The sequence below is a fragment of the Chelonia mydas genome, chromosome 12, assembly GCF_015237465.2.
Source record: "Chelonia mydas isolate rCheMyd1 chromosome 12, rCheMyd1.pri.v2, whole genome shotgun sequence".
Lineage (NCBI taxonomy): Eukaryota > Metazoa > Chordata > Testudines > Cheloniidae > Chelonia > Chelonia mydas.
In genome coordinates, this window is record NC_051252.2 from 9,002,455 (window position 1) to 9,020,387 (window position 17,933).

The window sequence follows — 17,933 nt, forward strand, 5'->3', positions numbered from 1 at the left end:
TTTCATAAATGTATGAAAACAGGAGCATGAAATGAGACTGGCCTTTACTCATTCCAATTTCTAAGGCTTTGTGCTCAATTTCAAATGAAGGTTTAAGTCCAAGACTTACCTAATGCCACGTAATTGACCAGTATAAATATAAGCCATCTTGTCATACTTGTTGCATGGACTATAGGCACTAAGTGCCTGATCAGCTCCTGTGCTGATGTAACACTGGATTTTTCTTTGCTGTCTTCCTGAGACCTGTCTACTTAAAGGGAGTGGCAAGTTTCCATTAAGTCCCCATCACACAGGGAAGGAACGGAACAATATACCCAGAGTTGTTCAACCTGTTCCCAGCCCTCAGGGCAGACTTCGTCCCAAACTTGACTTTATATACTTTATACAGTGAGGGCTCAACCCTCCCTGTGGTATGCAAGGGTGGGGAGAAGCATCCAGCAGGCACAATGCCTCCTGGACTCTGAGAGAGTTTAGGTCAGCAGGCCCCAGTGGTAATTTGCCATTTTAGGGAGGTGGAATGCGAACTGTAGCAAGGACATTGGGATTAACATCCCCGGGTGTAAAGAACAGTTCTATGGGATCTGTAATTGCCACGACTTGCTCTCTTTGACCACGACTGACATACGAGCCAAAGGATAGCAGCGCCCCCAACACCAGGCTGTTCCAGTACCAGCTGACAAGGAACAAGGCCATGTGCTGAATCACCAAGTCCATTTTCAGCAGCTACTGGGTTTTCCCTGGAGGTCCCCCATCCAAATAGTGACAAGGCCTAACCCACATTAGCATGTAGCTAATAGCATCAAGACAAAAACCCCACAGGCTTAAAACTATTCCTGTCTCTCAATCAGTTGTCATCTCACCTGGGGCACAGTGGAATGGACATTATATCTTGACCTGTGGAATTAGTTAGAGGCCCACATTCCCTGGGGGGACTGTTATTTTTTTGGGTTAGTTACCATGAGGTCACATTTTCTTATGGGCTGCATTAAGCTCTCTTTGTACATTATTAGATTGCTATCCTGCTGAAATTGCACAGGGTGTTCCCCCTATTAACATTGTTGCATGCACGGAGGTTGGTACTATCCCTTGTTATCTTCCTGTCCGGCTTTAACTTGATATGCTCTTGAACTCAAGGGGAGTCATGATGTCATCACTACTGTCTGACGTGGAATCCCCCTCTTGTGCAAGTCTGACTGAATCTTTCTGAGATCTTCCACTGCTCTTGCACACATGGCTAAAATGGTTCAACTTTGACACATTCCTTGCAATGCTGTCCTAATGCGGGGCACATCGCCTTTACCTGCTCAAGCTATCTCCCACAATAAATTCATCTCACTATGGATATGGAGCTGGCTGGGAGCGACACTCGACATTAATGTTGATTTTCAGTAAATCTTGGAGGACTGGGGAAGTTCCAGAAGATTGGAAGAAAGCTAATGTGATGCTAATTTTTAAAAAGGGTAAAGAGAATGACCAGAGTAATTATAGGCCTGTCAGCCTGACACTGATCCTGGGCAAGATAATGGCGTGGTGGATACGGGACTCAATAATGAACTAAAGAAAGGTAATGTAACTAATGCTAATCAACATGGGTTTATGGAAGATAGATCCTGTCAAACTACCTTGATATTTTTTTATGAGATTACAAGTTTCGTTGATAATAGTGTCGATGTAATATACTTAGACTTCTATAAGGCATTTCACTTTTGGACTGCATGACATTTTGATTAAAAAACTGGAATGATATAAAATTAACATGGCACACATTAAATGGATTAAAACTGGCTAACGGATAGGTCTCAAAATGTAACTGTAAATGGGGAATAGTCACTGAGCTAGTGTGTTTTCAGTGGGGTCCCGCAGGGATTGGTTCTTGGCCCTATGCTATTTAACATTTTTAATCAATGTCCTGGAAGAAAACATAAAATCATCACAGATAAAGTTTGCAGATGATACAAAAAGTGGGGGAGTGGTATGCAATGAAGAGGACAGGTCACTGATTCAAAGTAATTTGGATTGGTTGGTAAACTGGCCACAAGCAAACAATATGGCTTTTAATACAGCTAAATGTACATCTAGGAACAAAGAAAGCAGGCCATACTTACAGGCTGGAGGCCTAGTCTGGGAAGCAATGACTCTGAAATGCAGGTTGTGATGGATAATCAGCTGAACATGTGCTAACCACTATGTTCTCAGTTTTGAGAATACTATGTTCAGTTTTCCCTGGAGGTCCCCCATCCAAATAGTGACCAGACCTAACCCACTTTAGCATGTAGCTAATACTATGTTCAGTTTTGATGCCAACAATTCAAGAAGGACATTGATAAATTGGAGACGATACAGAGAAGAACCACGAGAATGATTATAGGATTAAAAAACATCCTTATAGTGAGAGACTCAAAGTGCTCAATCTGTTTAGCTTAATAAAGAGAAGGTCAAGGGGTGACTTGATTACAGTCTAGACGTATCTACACGGGGAACAAATATTTAATAATGGACTCTTCAGTCTAGCAGGGAAAGGTATAACATGATCCAATGGCTGGAAGTTGAAGCGAAGCACGTTCAGACTGGAAATAAGGCCTAATTTTTTAAGAGTGAGAGTAATTAACCATTGAAACAATTTACCAAGGTTCATGTTGGATTCTCTATCTCTGACAATTTTTAACTCAAGATTGGATGTTTTCCTGAAAGATGAAGTCTAGACATTATTTTTGAGACGTTGTATAGCACAGGCCATAGAGGGGGGGTCAGACTAGATGATCAGAACGGTCCCTTTCTGGCCTTGGAATCTATGAATTTATGGAAACCTGGCCATTTGCTCACCTTTGCTGTTGCTTCACTGCACGTACAGGAGTTGTGCCTCCTAGGCTTTCTCTCTTGAGGCTTCCACTGCATGCCCCATGTCTAAACATCTGTCTAATGTGAGAGTGCCTTCCTGGAGCAGCCACTTGTGTGTGGTGAGCCCAAGTTCTGCAAACAATCCTGTCTCAAATTAGGGAGTCTGTCAAGTCCTCAAATATTGCATGTACCAACCAATGTGCATAAGGCAGTTACATAGGGGTTTATCCTCTTCACTTCAGACTGGTATCTAGTGAAAAACCTGTGTCACTCCAGTTTCATTCTGCTTTGGGGAGCTATAAGTCCCGAGGGCTCCTAGAATTGCAGTGATACTTGAGGCAGTGGTGAGCTTCCGAGTGGTGCAGACATCTCTGGCTTCTTCCCCAATAAAGTAAAATAGCAGTTTTACTTTTCCATGTTGTCATGTTCCTGAAGGGCTAGGTCTGCGTACACCTCTAACTCCTCCTTCCACCAGGTACATTGCTAGGCTAGGTGTGTGTCTGAAAAATCCAGGACTATGGGGGGGCTTCACATAGAGTTCTTAGATAGATGAAAGTTCAGCCAAGGAGCTACTGGCCCTGGACACAGGCACTCCTATAAGGATCCAGCTATTAGAGACACCAGGAGTGGACAGGAGTCATGAGGGGTGCAGTGGCACCCAGGTCATACAAGGGGACTACACAAGAGGGATAAGTGACCCAAAGGAACAGGAGACAATTACAAGCCAGCAGACAACACCCAGAGAGCCTACAGAGATCATAACTGAATGGAGAGACAAAGAACCATCCAGAGGCTAACCCCACAGGGAGGAGGAGACTCCACAGAAAGAAAGTTTGCTAGACTTCGAGTGATTGCACACGTCCATTCCACTTCAGGCAACTCACAAGCAGTATGGTAAGGACAAGGGTTTTGGAGGCTGAACAGGAACTGCAACACAATTTGTCCAAATCTAGCATCAGCCCTTGATGCTTGTTGCTTGTGAAATAGCATAATGACTAGTGCAAGTATGTACCAATGAACAGGTTGCAGCCTTGCAAATATCACTTGAGGACACCTGACCCAGGAATTTGTGTGAGCAGGCACCCACACTCTGACTACTGACCACAGGTCGTGAGAAGAAACTGAGAGAAGTTCAGGGAGGTCCCTCCCCTTTATACCATCAGCTAGAAGCCTAAGCAAGTGGGGAACTCATGGGCGCTGAAATGGCTACCCCTATGAGGAAAAACTATCCAGCTTGGGTGAACTGGGAGGGCACATGCACCTAAAGTGGAATGGACATGTGCAATCACTCAAAGAAGAAAGTGGGAATGCTTTTCACAGGGTGGTATGTGGAGGAATTGGATGGAGTTTCTAGCAACCTCTCCCTTTCCTTATTTTTCAATTTCCTACTACAGGCTTTCTAGGTGCCCTGCCACCTCCGCTCATAAGAGGAACTTAGCTGTTTCTGTGCAACAATTTGCTTCTGATTAGTTGGGTGTAGTGCTTCACATCCTGCACTGCACCAGCTTGGGATTTGCAAGAGCCTCACCTTATGTGGCAATTCAGTGTGTGTGGTGAGGTACAGAGGGGCTGTGGGGGTGAAGAAGGAATCTTACCACCTAGATTTTGGAGGCCACGAGCTCAGTAGATCCATGAAATTGTGTTTCCACTGGTTGTTCTCCCAAACTTCCCCTCCACAGTGGCACAAAGGAAGCAAAGCTCTCGAGTGAACCCCTTACATAAATTCCTGCAATCCTCTCCCCTGGTTCAGCAGGATTGAATGAGGAGGGGCCAGAGCTCAGAGTCTAAGCTAAGCCCATACATAATTTTGGCACAAGGCTGCCACTACAGGGTAAAAGAGAAGCCTAGAAGAGAAGAAATAGTTCCACTTAGTACAGCTGTCTTCTGGCCTCCAACGTAATAGCAGAAACTTCAGGCCTGTTGTTGCTGACTGACTTGTTATTTCCCTAAAAGCTTTGTGGAGCTGGTCCCAGAATCTGGGCAGTTTAGGGAAAGCTAACCAACAACAAAGCTGTGTGCCCTCTTCATCTCAGATGTCCCTAACAGGTAAATATTTTAATCTGTTTTAATTTTTTTTAAATGAACTGAAAAGTCTTAATTCTCGGGGCTGAGACTTGTTCCATGTATAAACGTGTGATGTGGGGGTGCATCTTCATCACAGTTCTTTGATAAGTTAGGTACAAGTTGCCTTAACGCTGTGTTCAAAAATGTTCACACCCATAATTTGCATGCATGAACACAGTGTTTCTGTACACTTTCTGCATATAACTATGAATATCTGAGCTTTACAGTCTTAACATATCTTACTAAGAAGCAAACTAACTTTATTTTCAGTGAGCATGTTTGGTAAGTATTTGCTGGAATATACACACATGGAAATTGTACACATTAACAATGCAGCACCGTAATAACAGAATTTTCTTTAGACCAAATAAAAATAACTGTAACAAAGCAGATTAAAACTACAGAAATAAATGAAATACTAAGTTATAAACATTTAACTTCCCTATTTTTTGAAAGACATGAGAAATAACTTCTCAAAAGAAACCTCAATTCAACCTTTAAACGTTACTGACCTGATTTTTAAAGGTGCTGAGTGCTCACAAGTGATTGACTGCAATGGGAGCTACAGGTGCTCAGCACCTTTGAAAATCAGACCATAAAGCACTTGGTAGCTGTGGGTTAGCTGGCAATTAGCCCCTCTCTTCTGCATAGCAGTGTGGCACAGTTTTGTCTGCATCATTCACAGAAATGCTGCACTTTAATGTAGTGCTTCTGAGAGCTATACTATTATGTTGGCTATGACTGGCTGACTTTGTGATAGAACACAAAGTTCTTGTATTAAGGCAGTCATTTTATGAATGCCATCACCCGAAGTGTAATTTCAGGTGTTTTACTGAGGGACCCATAGTTATTCTGGGTATTTTGATAGTAACCATAAATAGTGGGCTGGATGGTGAGTTCCAGATTTGGTCCATTTTTATTCATCACTTAATCTAATCCATACTCGATGTCCTCGTTATCGTCCTGTGGTTTCTGAGGGGATCCTCCATTTTCTGCCAGGCACTGCACCTTTTTGTCCTCAGTGCTATTCTCTGTTAAAGCATGAAGACAAGTGAAATTGTGATTAATTGTTTTTATTACTGGAAAAAGAAACAAATCCCAATTATTAAAACAGACTATGAACGTTTGCATGGAAATAGTCATAGAAAAATACTCTGTCTCAACCTCCTGGGATCCTAGTAGGGTACAACAAACTGGGGAGAAGAGAGCACTAAGGGATTTCCTCAGTCCCTTCTCCACTCCCCCCTCCCCGCCCAGTCCTAACTAGCTAAGGTCATTGACAATGGATGAACAAACTCCTTCTTCTTTCAAAATACAGCCAGCATCTCCCATTTCCCCCATGTTTACCTGTTTGTTTTTCTTTTAAATTCTGTTACAATAATCTTACCAGGGCAGGATGGTTTAATGTGACTGTCTTTGTTGTCCAATTCCTCTGGGGTTAGCTCATCCACTTTATTGTAGGCTGCTGATGTCAGTATATCATCTATTGGTTCAGCAACAATCTCTTGTATCAATGGTTTCAAAGGTTTGACTTGTTTAACTTTGATCTCTAAGTCTCTCTCTGGACTCCAAGGCTCTGCTAAGCCTTCTACAAGGAGTCTTGTGGTTTCCCTTTGACTGTCTTCAGGTACCTTACATGTATTTGAAAAGATGGCTGTTGGGATCTCTTCTGTTACTGAGTTCCCAAATAAGGTTTTGTTTTCCTCTGATGCACAGTCCTTGTCATCACTCACTTCAGAAATGATTTCAATCTTTGGATGACATGCTTGCTATAAAGGTAGACAAGATAATTGAAAAGAATCTGTTACTACTGAAGTAGCCATTAAGGGATGGACTATTACAATTCAAAGGCAAACTTCTGCTCTCAGATCCATGTGACAGTTCTCAGTTTTAATACCCTGCTCCCACATCATACATAGAACATCCATTTCATACAGAGATCAAGGAAAGCAGAAATATCAGCGTTGCCTGGTGGAGAAGAGCTGAATTTTCCCCTAATCAGTTATCAGACATCAGTCTTAAACTGGCATGGCATAGATTAATTACAGTTCATAAAATGAAGGCACACTTGATTAAGCAGGTTTCAGTGTTGGAGGATCTGCAGCCTATAAAACTTTCTAGATACCACTCACTAAAATGATCAGAAACTACTCATAAGTTTTAAGTGGGTCTTTTTTTGTTTTTGTTTTTAAAGAATATAAATTCCCAATGTATGTGCCAGCAGTCAGTCACCAAACTGAAGTACAAATAAATTATGTCTTTCAGATTTTTTAATTAAAACAAACAACCAAAACAAATCAAAGCTGTATAAATGACAAAGCAGTTGAAGTTATTTCTGACTGTCCCACTTATGCAGTGGGGCTTCTTGGGCCCTGTGCTCTTTTTCAGCCTTAGGGGAGAGGTTCTCATGCAGTATTTCTGGCTGTCTTGTTTGGGGCAGGCTCTCTTGCCTGTCTCCAGTCATTCTGATTGGCCCATTTTTGGATAACAGGGAAGTTGGCTGGCTCCCGGATCCCCGGGGATTCAGCCTGCTCTAAGTCAGGTCATTTACATCAAAGTTCAGCAATCACATGATGTCAGGGGGAAGAGATGGCATGGAACAAGACCAGGGTACACTTGGGGCTACAGGTGCAGCAGCAGCATGGGATCTCCATTGGGACTTCTGGTCAGAGCTAGGGTACTGGGGCAGCCCCAGGGTAACCCTGTGGGGCCCTGGTGGAAGTGCTCTCCATTGGGGCTTGTGTGTCTGAATGACAGCCTTCATCTTGCACTTGGCTTCAGCTCAGGTGGAGTCAGAGTGCTGCTTGGCTTCCCCTAATCCAGGGACAAGTCAGGAAGGGTGGACACCAGCCTTGATGGTCCCCCCCGTCAGCACTTGTGGGTAAGTCACAGTGTGCTGTGGGAGGCAGGTGTCCAAGGATCCTTGCAGCTTCTGGTTCTCCTCCTCGGTTCCCTGAAGGGACAGGTGATGTGGGGTCAATACAGTGCAATGGGGGGCCCTGAAGGAGTCATTTGCCTATTCCAGTCCCACATACAGGAATTGGGGTAAGTTTGCGCTGAGAACTGCAGTTTTGATTTATATGGATGGAGGACTTTTAGGCTAAATACAAACTGGGCATCCTTTGTATGGACCTTTATTCTTTGCAGGAGGGAAAATTTTGGGGAGTGGGCTTACTCCCAAGGGTCCATGTAAAGAAGGAGGGGATGAAGCAAGTGTGGAAAATTACACATGGGACTAGTTACAGTACAGGGCTGATAGCTTGCTAGTTTTTCTCCCTATTTGATTTTCTGTCAGCTGTTAGCCTCAATAACTACGCGTAAATGATTGTGTCTCATTCCCCAGCACTGCCTGTACAAATGTGTACTGAGTCTTTCTGATTATTTCCACAAGATGGCACTATTCTAACAGATTAAAATGCAGTGCAAGCTAACCAAATAGTAGATCTAGTCAAGTATTTGCATAGAGCACATCAGAACAAATTATTAACTGAGGATTAAAGCATTCCCAAATAAATTGTTCCTGCTTTTCTAGATTCATATCCAGAGGAGAAGAAAAAACTACATGGATTTTTCTGTTGCAGGTGAATCAAAGGTCCTTTTAAGATTGCATAAAGTAGACTCCTGCCTCATGTGAAGGGTGACTAAAAATTCTGGAAAGTTTCTGATGGTGTTTCTATTGTTGCCATTCCCTAGGTACACGTGACTGAAGAACGGGGAGGTGACTAGTGATAAGAAATATTTTCTTAGGTAGCTTTCCAATTTTAATGTATCCAGTTATACAACTGGATTATACAGTTTATCTAATTAAGCCAATATTAATAGTTTCTATATAATACCAGGCCAGAAAAATACCTATATTGTATCATTTATATGTAATTGTATAACAATCGACATTCACCTAGGACTTCACAGTCGCCACTGTGCTGCACATTTTGCTCATTTGGAATCTCACTGGCAACTGTGGGTTTAAAACTAACTCTAGGCTCCTACCAACAGAGCAGAATAAGACTATATCTTAAGGCTGTTAGCAGCATTGGGCCTATGAAACCCAATTGAGCAGTTCTTATTTTTTTCTGTAGAGGGCAGTTTGTCAATCAATCTAGTTCATTATAGAAATATAAAAGAATGATACACATTTACTTTTTTAAAAAGTAAAAATGAAATACAATACACTCTTAAGAGGTCCATCTTATTTAGGTTTCACATTACTATCTTTTTTTGTTAGTGTGATAATGTGGCAATTCAAATTGAAAGGTAACATGCAACTCATTGTTTCAATGTATAGAGAATGTGCTAGTAAATTTTGCCGATCACATTTTATAAATTAAATAACTATTCCACCTCTCAAACAGAAATGCACAATTTGTACTTTATTGTACATATTATAATGTATTAGTAAATGTGAGCAGAAGAGCACCAGCCTGATAAGAATAATTAGCAAGAAGCTCACCTTTCTGATTGAGTTTCCCTCTATTGGTGAGAATTCACTAACATCCACATCTTCTAAATCAGGCAGTTCCTGAAGAAGATCACAAAATAGCTTATCAATGGTATAGGCAATGTCTAACGCCTAAAAAGCAAAACCCCATAATTTCAGAATTCTGGGTTTGTCAGTAGGGGCAAAATCTCCATCCCTTAAAGTTTAAATCAGATTTTTTTTTTCTTTTTTAGTTACTTTAGATCCTCTATTCTATTACATAGAGAGAGATTTTTTTTTCAGTGAGATTACTCATGTCCTTAAAGTTAAACAAATACATAATTATAATTATCTACACACTCAGGGCCCAAATAACAGAAAAAGGGTATTAGATGTGGTAATCTTTAATTATATATACTGGCTAATATATATTTCTTTATTTTTTAAAAAGATAACTATTGTTGAAATATTAATTATTGCTCTAGACTCAAATAATATGTATACAAAATGACTGAATGGCTATTTATTCCTCATGATTTTTTGTTCAGTAGTTTATATTTTTCATTGTACATTAGATTTAGGTTTTGGCTAACTCTTGGATACATTTTTTTCCAATGAAAATAATTATATTGTAATTGAGTTTTTAAAATTGAAAACCATTAGTAATTTTTTAACAAAATGAAAGCAGATTTCAGAGTTCTAAAGAGACTGACTCTGTGCAACAGAGCAGACGAGATCTGGAAGATTGGTAAATTTCTTGACACAGGGAACTTCAGAAAACCACACCAGATGCCACATAGCCCCCCAGGCAGGTGATGTTACATTGTCCTTTATATTTTTTTCAGGGAATTTTTGTTGGCAGTGGAAAGTTCCTACAAAACCTCGGCCACACACAATTGTTTAGCTGGGATATAAGAGGAGTGAATTTGTGGGCAACTGATGTAACCTAAATTTGGATCCCTCAAAATAGGAAACAAAATGATTACATACTCAGCCCTAATACATACATCAATGAAAAGCTTCTCTGGTATCTCCAGTTTAATTTGCTCTGTTTCTGCAGACTCATCCAGTTCAGTAACCAGGGCACCTTCGGTAGCCATATTCCCTACTAGTATCTCTAAGGAAAAAGGGAAAATATTTAGTCAGTTATTTGTCTGTTACGTCCCTCATTTAGGTCTGTCTCCCTTCTGATATTCAAAGCTATCACTGATCTAAATTAATCCTATCTCCAGTCTCTGGCCTTGTCTACACTAAGGAAATTTGGGTTTTTCTGCATTCATGAAACTCAATGTGATAGGGTATGTCTAACTTGCAGAAGTGGGTCCAAAGTACATGAGAAATGTTTAAGATTAGGAAAGTGTTATCAGACCCAACATGATGAATCTTTTCTTTCATTATATATTTCCAAAATTTTGTACCCAATCCATCTGGAGCTCACCTTTCTGTCTTTACATCATACCAGTGAACTCCTTTGAATTATATAAGTTAAATTTTTGCATTTTGAAAGAAAGAAATTGAAATGTAGGTCAAAGTAATTGTTTCACTTATAAAGGCACGAAAGCATCAGGCCTTTTTTTAAATTTTATTGGTGTTTAATGCCATGTTACCCAAAACTCCATTTTCCTCAGTTACATACTGTGGAAAAATGCTAAGCCAAGTTCCTCATTCTTACATCCCAGGCCACCCCAATGAATTCAATCAGGTCACTGGGGATGTATAATAGCAAAAAGTTTGGCTCATCATCTCTGTTTCTCTTTTCACTTCTGTGTGGCTCTTTACAATGTACATTACCTTCTTCATTAGTACTGAAATTTGGGCATTTGTGAGAATTAGCTTCTTGCACATCCTTCTGAATGTTACCGGTAACGTTAGTATGCAGGCTATCCAGATCTTCTTTACTTGATATTTCAGCTAAAACTTCATCATGGGCCTCCATGCTTTCATTTACAAATTTCTTAATCTTCTGAGTTTCTGTCTCTTCAGAAGCATTTGAAATACCTGAAGTATTGTTAGTCACATCGCTGCTGTAACTTGTGGGTGGAACCTCTCCTAAAAGCAGTAGGAAAGTCGATAAAGGTAAAGCAGTAGAGCAAGTTCTTGCAGGTTAAGAGTATTCAGGCTGTAATGTATGGTCTTCATCCCTAGCTATCAAACACACACCAAAAGCTCTTTTGTATTTGGTCTATCATTCAGGAATCAATATCCCTCAGGTGGCTATAGACATGTTGTGCAAATGGTTTGCCCATTTGCCAGTGCACAGGCAAAGGACCTAATCCAGGAAAAGCATTTAAGCAAATGCTTCACTTTAAGTATTTGAATTTAAGCCATTGACTTCAAAAGGATTACTTATGTACCTGAAATTAAGTACATGGTTCAGCATTTTGCTGGATAAGAGCCAAAGAGGGATTTCCTTACATAAATTCCGTAACTCTCTGAGATCTCACCTATTTGTTGTAAAACTCCCTCTAATCTCTAAAATTTTAATCAGTGGGTAGATCCCTGAAAATATGCTTTGTAGTCAAACACTCTGGCAACACTTGGTTTGTGGGCAGTGTTTTGGCCATCTTGCAACCTATTTGCTGTTACCCAAAGTCTCAGCTGGGACGTTCTACTATTCATATATTGGTTATGTTAAGTAATGTGGAAGGAGACTCCATGGCAGAAAATGAAGTGAGTTGTTAAAATCATCCACACACAGCTTGCATAACAGTGACTACTGATACGTTACAGGCTCCAGTCCTGACTGTCAATTAATATAGTAGAGAATAATAGCTGAGACATGGGACAGAAAACTGTCTTTTTTTTAAAAAAAGATCCTTTTTACCTTACTGTATAACTTATCCAGATTAAAATAATACATGACTTGGGGAAATCATTCTCTTGTGCATTTGGGAACCTTTGGGAATGTTGATTTATTTTAAAATATCAATATATGGGGAAAATAACTGCTTGATTCCTTCTAAAATCACTTTCTAGATCAGTTGTATGCAGTATTTGTTGTAGCCGTGTCAGTCCTAGGATATTAGAGACACAAGGTGGGTGAGGTAATATCTTTTATTGGACCTTCTGTTGGTGCTCTCGGAGTGCCTTTCCCAGACCTATGTAACTCAAAAGCTTGTCTCTCTCACCAACTGGAGCTGGTCCAGTAAAAGATATTACCTAACCCACCTTGTCTTTCTACATCAGTGTAAGATATAATCTTTATTATTGCAGCATCAGGGCTGCAGTAAATCCTCTAAGCTACAGTCAACAAGCCAAATTCTGTTCTCATTTTCTACAGACTTGATAAAAAGTAATATCAAAGTAAGGTAATATTAGGCAGTTAGAAATTCAATTAGACTTAAAGCAGAGAGAAACAGGAGCTTTATCCAAAAGCTTAATCACAAACCTTCCTGGGCCTCTGTTGTGCCTCCATTTTCACACTTTCTAAGTATATCTCTTTCTTCCTTTTCCCTTTGTCTTTTCTTCTCTTCAGCTTTTCGCCGGATCGCTGTTAGCCCATCAATGCTGTCTTGGATCTTCCTTCTCTCTCTGTTCTCCCATTTTTCCCTTTCACTCTTCTCTGCTTCGCGTCCCCCCATGGCCCAAGCTTCTGCACAGGCTCTAATGGCAATAGGCAAGACCACTGTAACACAGTTTTGTAAATACTAGCGGCACAGTGTGTTCACGATGAAAGGGAGATTTCAAATGTCTATTTGCAAGGGAAGAAAAGTTACTGAGCAGATGAGCATCAGAAAATATGCTCCCTTGAGCAGCAAGGACTGCTATGTAAGGTACAGATATTTTGTAGGTGAAATAGAACAGATAAGGAACACAAGTTTGTAAAGGCTAGTGAATACAAAACCAGAGTTTGCATCTTTTGTTAGTAAAATTTTTTAAAAGTCCCAAATTCTGATCTCTATGACATCTGTGCTACCACTCTGACATCATGAGCAGAGTTTGGGCTACTGATTATGGAGAAAGGCAATTGTATATAGGAATATACCATATTCTGAGAAAGATATTGTGTTTCCTTATATTAAGAATTTAGAATGCAGAGCTCCTAACTGTAAGATACTAGTGTATACAAGGCCACCTACCCTCACTTATGACCTATGGTCATAAGAACATAAGAATGGCCACACTGGGTCAGAGCAATGGTCCATCTAGCCCAGTATCCTGTCTTCCAACAGTGGCCAATGCCAGGTGCTTCAGAAGGAATGAACAGAGCAGGCAATCAAAGAGTGATCCATCCCCTGTCTTCCACTCCCAGCTTTTAGCAAACAGAGGCTAGGGACACTCAGAGCATGGGGTTGCATCTCTGACCATCTTGGCTAATAGCCTATCCTCCATGAACTTATCTAGTTCTTTTTTCAACCCTGTTATAGTTTTGGCCTTCACAACATCCCCTAGCAATGAGTTCCGCAGGTTGACTGCATTGTATGAAGTACTTCCCTTTGTTTGTTTTAAACCTGCTGCCTATTGACTTCATTGGGTGACCCCTAGTTCTTGTGTTATGTGAAGGAGTAAATAACACTTCCTTATTCACTTTCTCCACATCAGTCAAAATTTTATAGACCTCTGTCATATCTCCTTGGTCATTTCTTTTCCAAGATGAACAGTCCCAGTCTTTTTAATCTCTCTTCATACGAAAACTATTCCATACCCCAATCACTTTTGTTGCCCTTCTCTGCATCTCTTCCAATTTCAACGTATCTTTTTGAGATGGGGTGACCAGAACGGCACACAGTATTCAAGGTGTGGGCGTACCATGGATTTATATAGTAGCATTATTATATTTACTGTCTTATTATCTATCCCTTTCCTAATCGTTCCGAACATTCTGTTTGCTTTTTTGACTGCTGCTGCACATTAAGCGGATGTTTTCAGAGAACTATCCAGAAGGACTCCAAGATCTCTTTCTTGACAGGGAACAGCTAATGTAGACCTCATCATTTTGTACAGGTAGTTGGGATTATGTTTTCCAATGTACATTACCTTGCATTTATCAACACTGAATTTCATTGGCCATTTTGCTGCCCAGTCGCTCAGTTTTGTGAGACCCCTTTGTAACTCTTCACAGTCTGCTTTGGACTTAACTATCTTGAGTAATTTTTTACCATTTGCAAATTTTGCCACCTCACGGTTTACCCCTTTTTCCAGCTCATTTGTGAATATGTTGAACAGCACTGGTCCGAGTACAGACTACTGGGGGACACCACTATTTATCTCTCTCCATTCTGAAAACTGACCATTTATTCCCACCTTTTGTTTTCTGCCTTTTAACCAGTTACTGATCCATGAGAGGACCTTCCCTCTTATCCTGTGACTGCTTACTTTGGTCAGATTCTTCTTCTCCACGCATGACAAAAATATTGATAAAAATGGAATGTGTGATCATTAGTATTTAATCTGCATTGCTATGTAAAGAAGACTTCACTATTTCTCACCTGTCCTTTGGAAAAACTGGCCTATCATCCAGGTATGTTAACTGTTTTAGTCGAATAGTAAGTGTCCTTCTATAATTAGGAATTTTCTTAATCACTTCATTTCCCATCAAATTCAGCACACGCTATAAAAGCAAGGTACATAGTTTTTTTAAAAAGAGGTAAAAATTAACTCCATATAGGCACTTTCTCTATAATCTGTGAACCCAAGAGGCTTCAAATAAAAAAAAGAAGACAAAAAAAGAGTGATATACCCCAACATGCAAACAACATGGGGAAAACCTCCAATCATGGACAAAGTTGCATTAATAATATTTGATTTTTTTTAAACTGCTACAGTAGTATTTGCTGATAATCACAGATCTAATTTTACTAATTTCCTATTCAATCTAGCTATCTCCAAGCAGTTTTTCGGTAGTTAAGGTCCAGTTTAAATTACAGTATAAAAATTATTTTCCATCTCATCAGGGCTATCTTTGTTTTTACAAAGAAAACAAGCTTGCAGGTACAATACAGAGAAAAAAAATGTCCCTGAGACTAGAGTAGGTAGCATTAAGATTACAATCAGGGTCTTTGGCAACCATCTGGAGCTTTTCTAACTGTACCATACTTGGTTATTTTTCCTAGAATTCAAATCATCTATGGAACGTGTTTTAAAAGTTCAGGGGAAAGAATCAGAGAAAATATTTAGAGACTATAACAAATCAATGGAGCTGGGTGAATTTTTTGGGGAAAATACTTTATTTGCCGAAAAATGCAGCTTCAGGTTGACTGAAACTGTTTATGAATTCGGGTTGAATTCAGTGAACAGTTTCAGCTGGGGAAAAAATATTCCAAAGAAATTGAAACTTTTTCTTTTGAATTTTAGCTAGGTTTAACTTAAAAATAAAACGGGGGGAGGGGAGCTGTGTGTTTAAAAATAACCAAAAAACACCTGATGTCTAAATGTATCATTTTGGGGCAAAAGATTTTGTTCAACCCAAATCGATATTTTACTTTTTCAGTGAACGAAAAATTCAATTATTTGCCCAGTGCTACTAACCATATGCTCTATCTCTAAAGCACCTTCTTCTAATGAAGATTAAGTTCTACTATTATTGTGCATTCAGTTCTCTCTGATAAGACAATTTAATGAGGCTATAGTCTCAAACTCATGTGGGTGAACATATACAAAACCCCTCATGTATATTTTGCTTACCAAATCAGGCATGGTCTCCAGGACATTTAGAATATTTGGATCATCTAACTTGTTGTGAGAAAGGTCAAGGACACAGATAGTTGGGCACTCCTGCAAGTGCTGTATGTCTTCCACTGTTTGTAACTTATTGTGAGCAATCTGCAGAGTGTGCAGAACGCTCAGACAAGCTGTTGGACAATAACAATACAATGAAAGGAAAATTAATTCACAGCCTTCTGTGCAAGGAGAATTTTCTGGACAGAGTAGAAAACTGCAGCTTTAAATATCGTGACTTTTTTCACTTTGTGACTGTTTCATATACATTTGATGTCTGGCAATGTATTTCCAAGCCTTTCCCCCCCTCCCCAAACACACTATTTCTGTTTCTTTATCGCAAAGCCTAGAATGCCTGAGTTTGTTTTAAATGCATATTTATCTTTTGAACTAGTCAATTACACAAAAGCAAGAGTTACTATTTCAAGTTACACCTAAAACACACAAGTGGTGCACAGAAATCCCTCTTTATCATGTCAAGTGTAGCTACCTCAACATGGCATAAATTCCTCTGCAGTCCGGAAAAAATTTGGCTATCCTGTCCTTGGCCACTAGAGCACATCCAACTTAAAAAACAAATGAAAAAGTGCTACATAAAGAGGAATAAAACCAAAGGATTCAGTAGGTTTTCCAATGTAAGGAATAACTTCATATAAATTGTTCAAGCCATCACTGTAAGTAACTGTAAAACCTGTTCTTTTGATCAATTAACCCCTCCAAAATTTAAATTTTAAACACATAGGTTTGACTTTCCATCCAAAAGCCTCCTGAAATTGCTTCTGCACTTTTTGCAATATTTTAACCCAATTTAAAAAAAAGCCTGCAAAATATGTTCACTAATTATTAGTAAGATGATGCATGGAAAAATGAATGCAACATAAATGAAACACACTACACTAGAAATACTTACAGAGGTTTTCAATTATCTTGATATAATTGTTACTGAGGTTGAGCGAATCCAGCTTTTGCAGAGGTTCCAGGTTTTCAATTTTATTAATTAAATTGAGGTGCAAGTACAGGCAGCGCAACTCTGTCTGAGCCTCCAGGTTCTCAATTTTTGTTAAGCCATTGCATTCAAGCCATAGACACTTTAATCCTGTATACTCTTCAAGATTCTCAAGGCGGTCAAATCCTGCAGAAAACAGGGTTTAAATAAGAAGAGATTGATTAATTTTTCTCTATATTCATTTTCAGCCAATGATGCTGATGTAGACTATGATCCATGACAGTGAGGGTATAGCTTTTACAGTATTTCAGTTGAATGGACATAGTAATCAATAGTTCTGTGTTAAACTATTGAGTGAGTCTGTCACCTGTGCAGCTAGTTTTAAAATCAGCAGGGTGAGAGTTACCCTGACAGATTTTCTTAGGGCTGGAGACACTCTAGGAGCACAAAAAGAATGAATACAATGGCCACAAACACAGTCACAAGTATGGAATTCTGTCCACTAAGCAGATAATCAATGTTACAACCAACACCAGGTATACAAAACCTGAAAGAGTCCACGCAGTACCCAGCACGGTATTCTGCACACATACGACCATTAGATTTATAGCTAAAACAGGTGTTAGAAAGGAAAAATTGGCATTTAATTGAAATTAGTAATATGGATCATGCAAAGCAAACATTGAACAAATTATTAGATGGAACAGATGCAGTATTGACTACCCCTGTAGGGATGGATTGTTGTCCAAAGTATCCTCACTACAGGCATTATTTTTGCCATATGTTATATGGGAGGAAAGATTATCACTTTAAACCAAGAAATGCCCAGAGACCAGCCTGGTTCAGTCCAACCTGTTTCTATCCCTCTTCAAGCTACAGTTAATCCAGCAGCAATACCCATAGTCACAGTAGAGGAGAGTATTTATGAAGACATGCATAGCATAAAACCATATCAAGTACCAGAACCTCCATATGTTTCTGTATGTCACCAACAGCCTGTAGAAACAGTAT

At 39.7% G+C, this 17,933-nt stretch overlaps 1 protein-coding gene across 5 annotated transcripts in view; it reads right to left on the reverse strand.

Moving 5' to 3' along the window:
- Positions 1-5,058: 5,058 nt before the first annotated feature.
- The window catches only part of DNAAF1 (dynein axonemal assembly factor 1), a 34,195-nt gene continuing 21,320 nt past the window's right edge, over positions 5,059-17,933 (reverse strand). The window contains exons 5-13 of one of the 5 annotated variants that reach the window (XM_007053973.4): positions 16,887-17,108; positions 15,944-16,110; positions 14,749-14,870; positions 12,708-12,922; positions 11,111-11,368; positions 10,327-10,436; positions 9,353-9,421; positions 6,290-6,671; positions 5,059-5,933 (exon numbers count right to left, since the gene is read on the reverse strand). In XM_007053973.4, coding sequence (XP_007054035.3) covers positions 5,830-5,933; positions 6,290-6,671; positions 9,353-9,421; positions 10,327-10,436; positions 11,111-11,368; positions 12,708-12,922; positions 14,749-14,870; positions 15,944-16,110; positions 16,887-17,108 — 1,649 coding nt within the window. In that variant the 3' untranslated portion in view covers positions 5,059-5,829. The remainder of the gene's footprint in view (positions 5,934-6,289; positions 6,672-9,352; positions 9,422-10,326; positions 10,437-11,110; positions 11,369-12,707; positions 12,923-14,748; positions 14,871-15,943; positions 16,111-16,886; positions 17,109-17,933) is intronic. The other 4 variants (XM_043526235.1, XM_037877780.2, XM_037877779.2 and 1 more) reach the window with 4 other exon arrangements.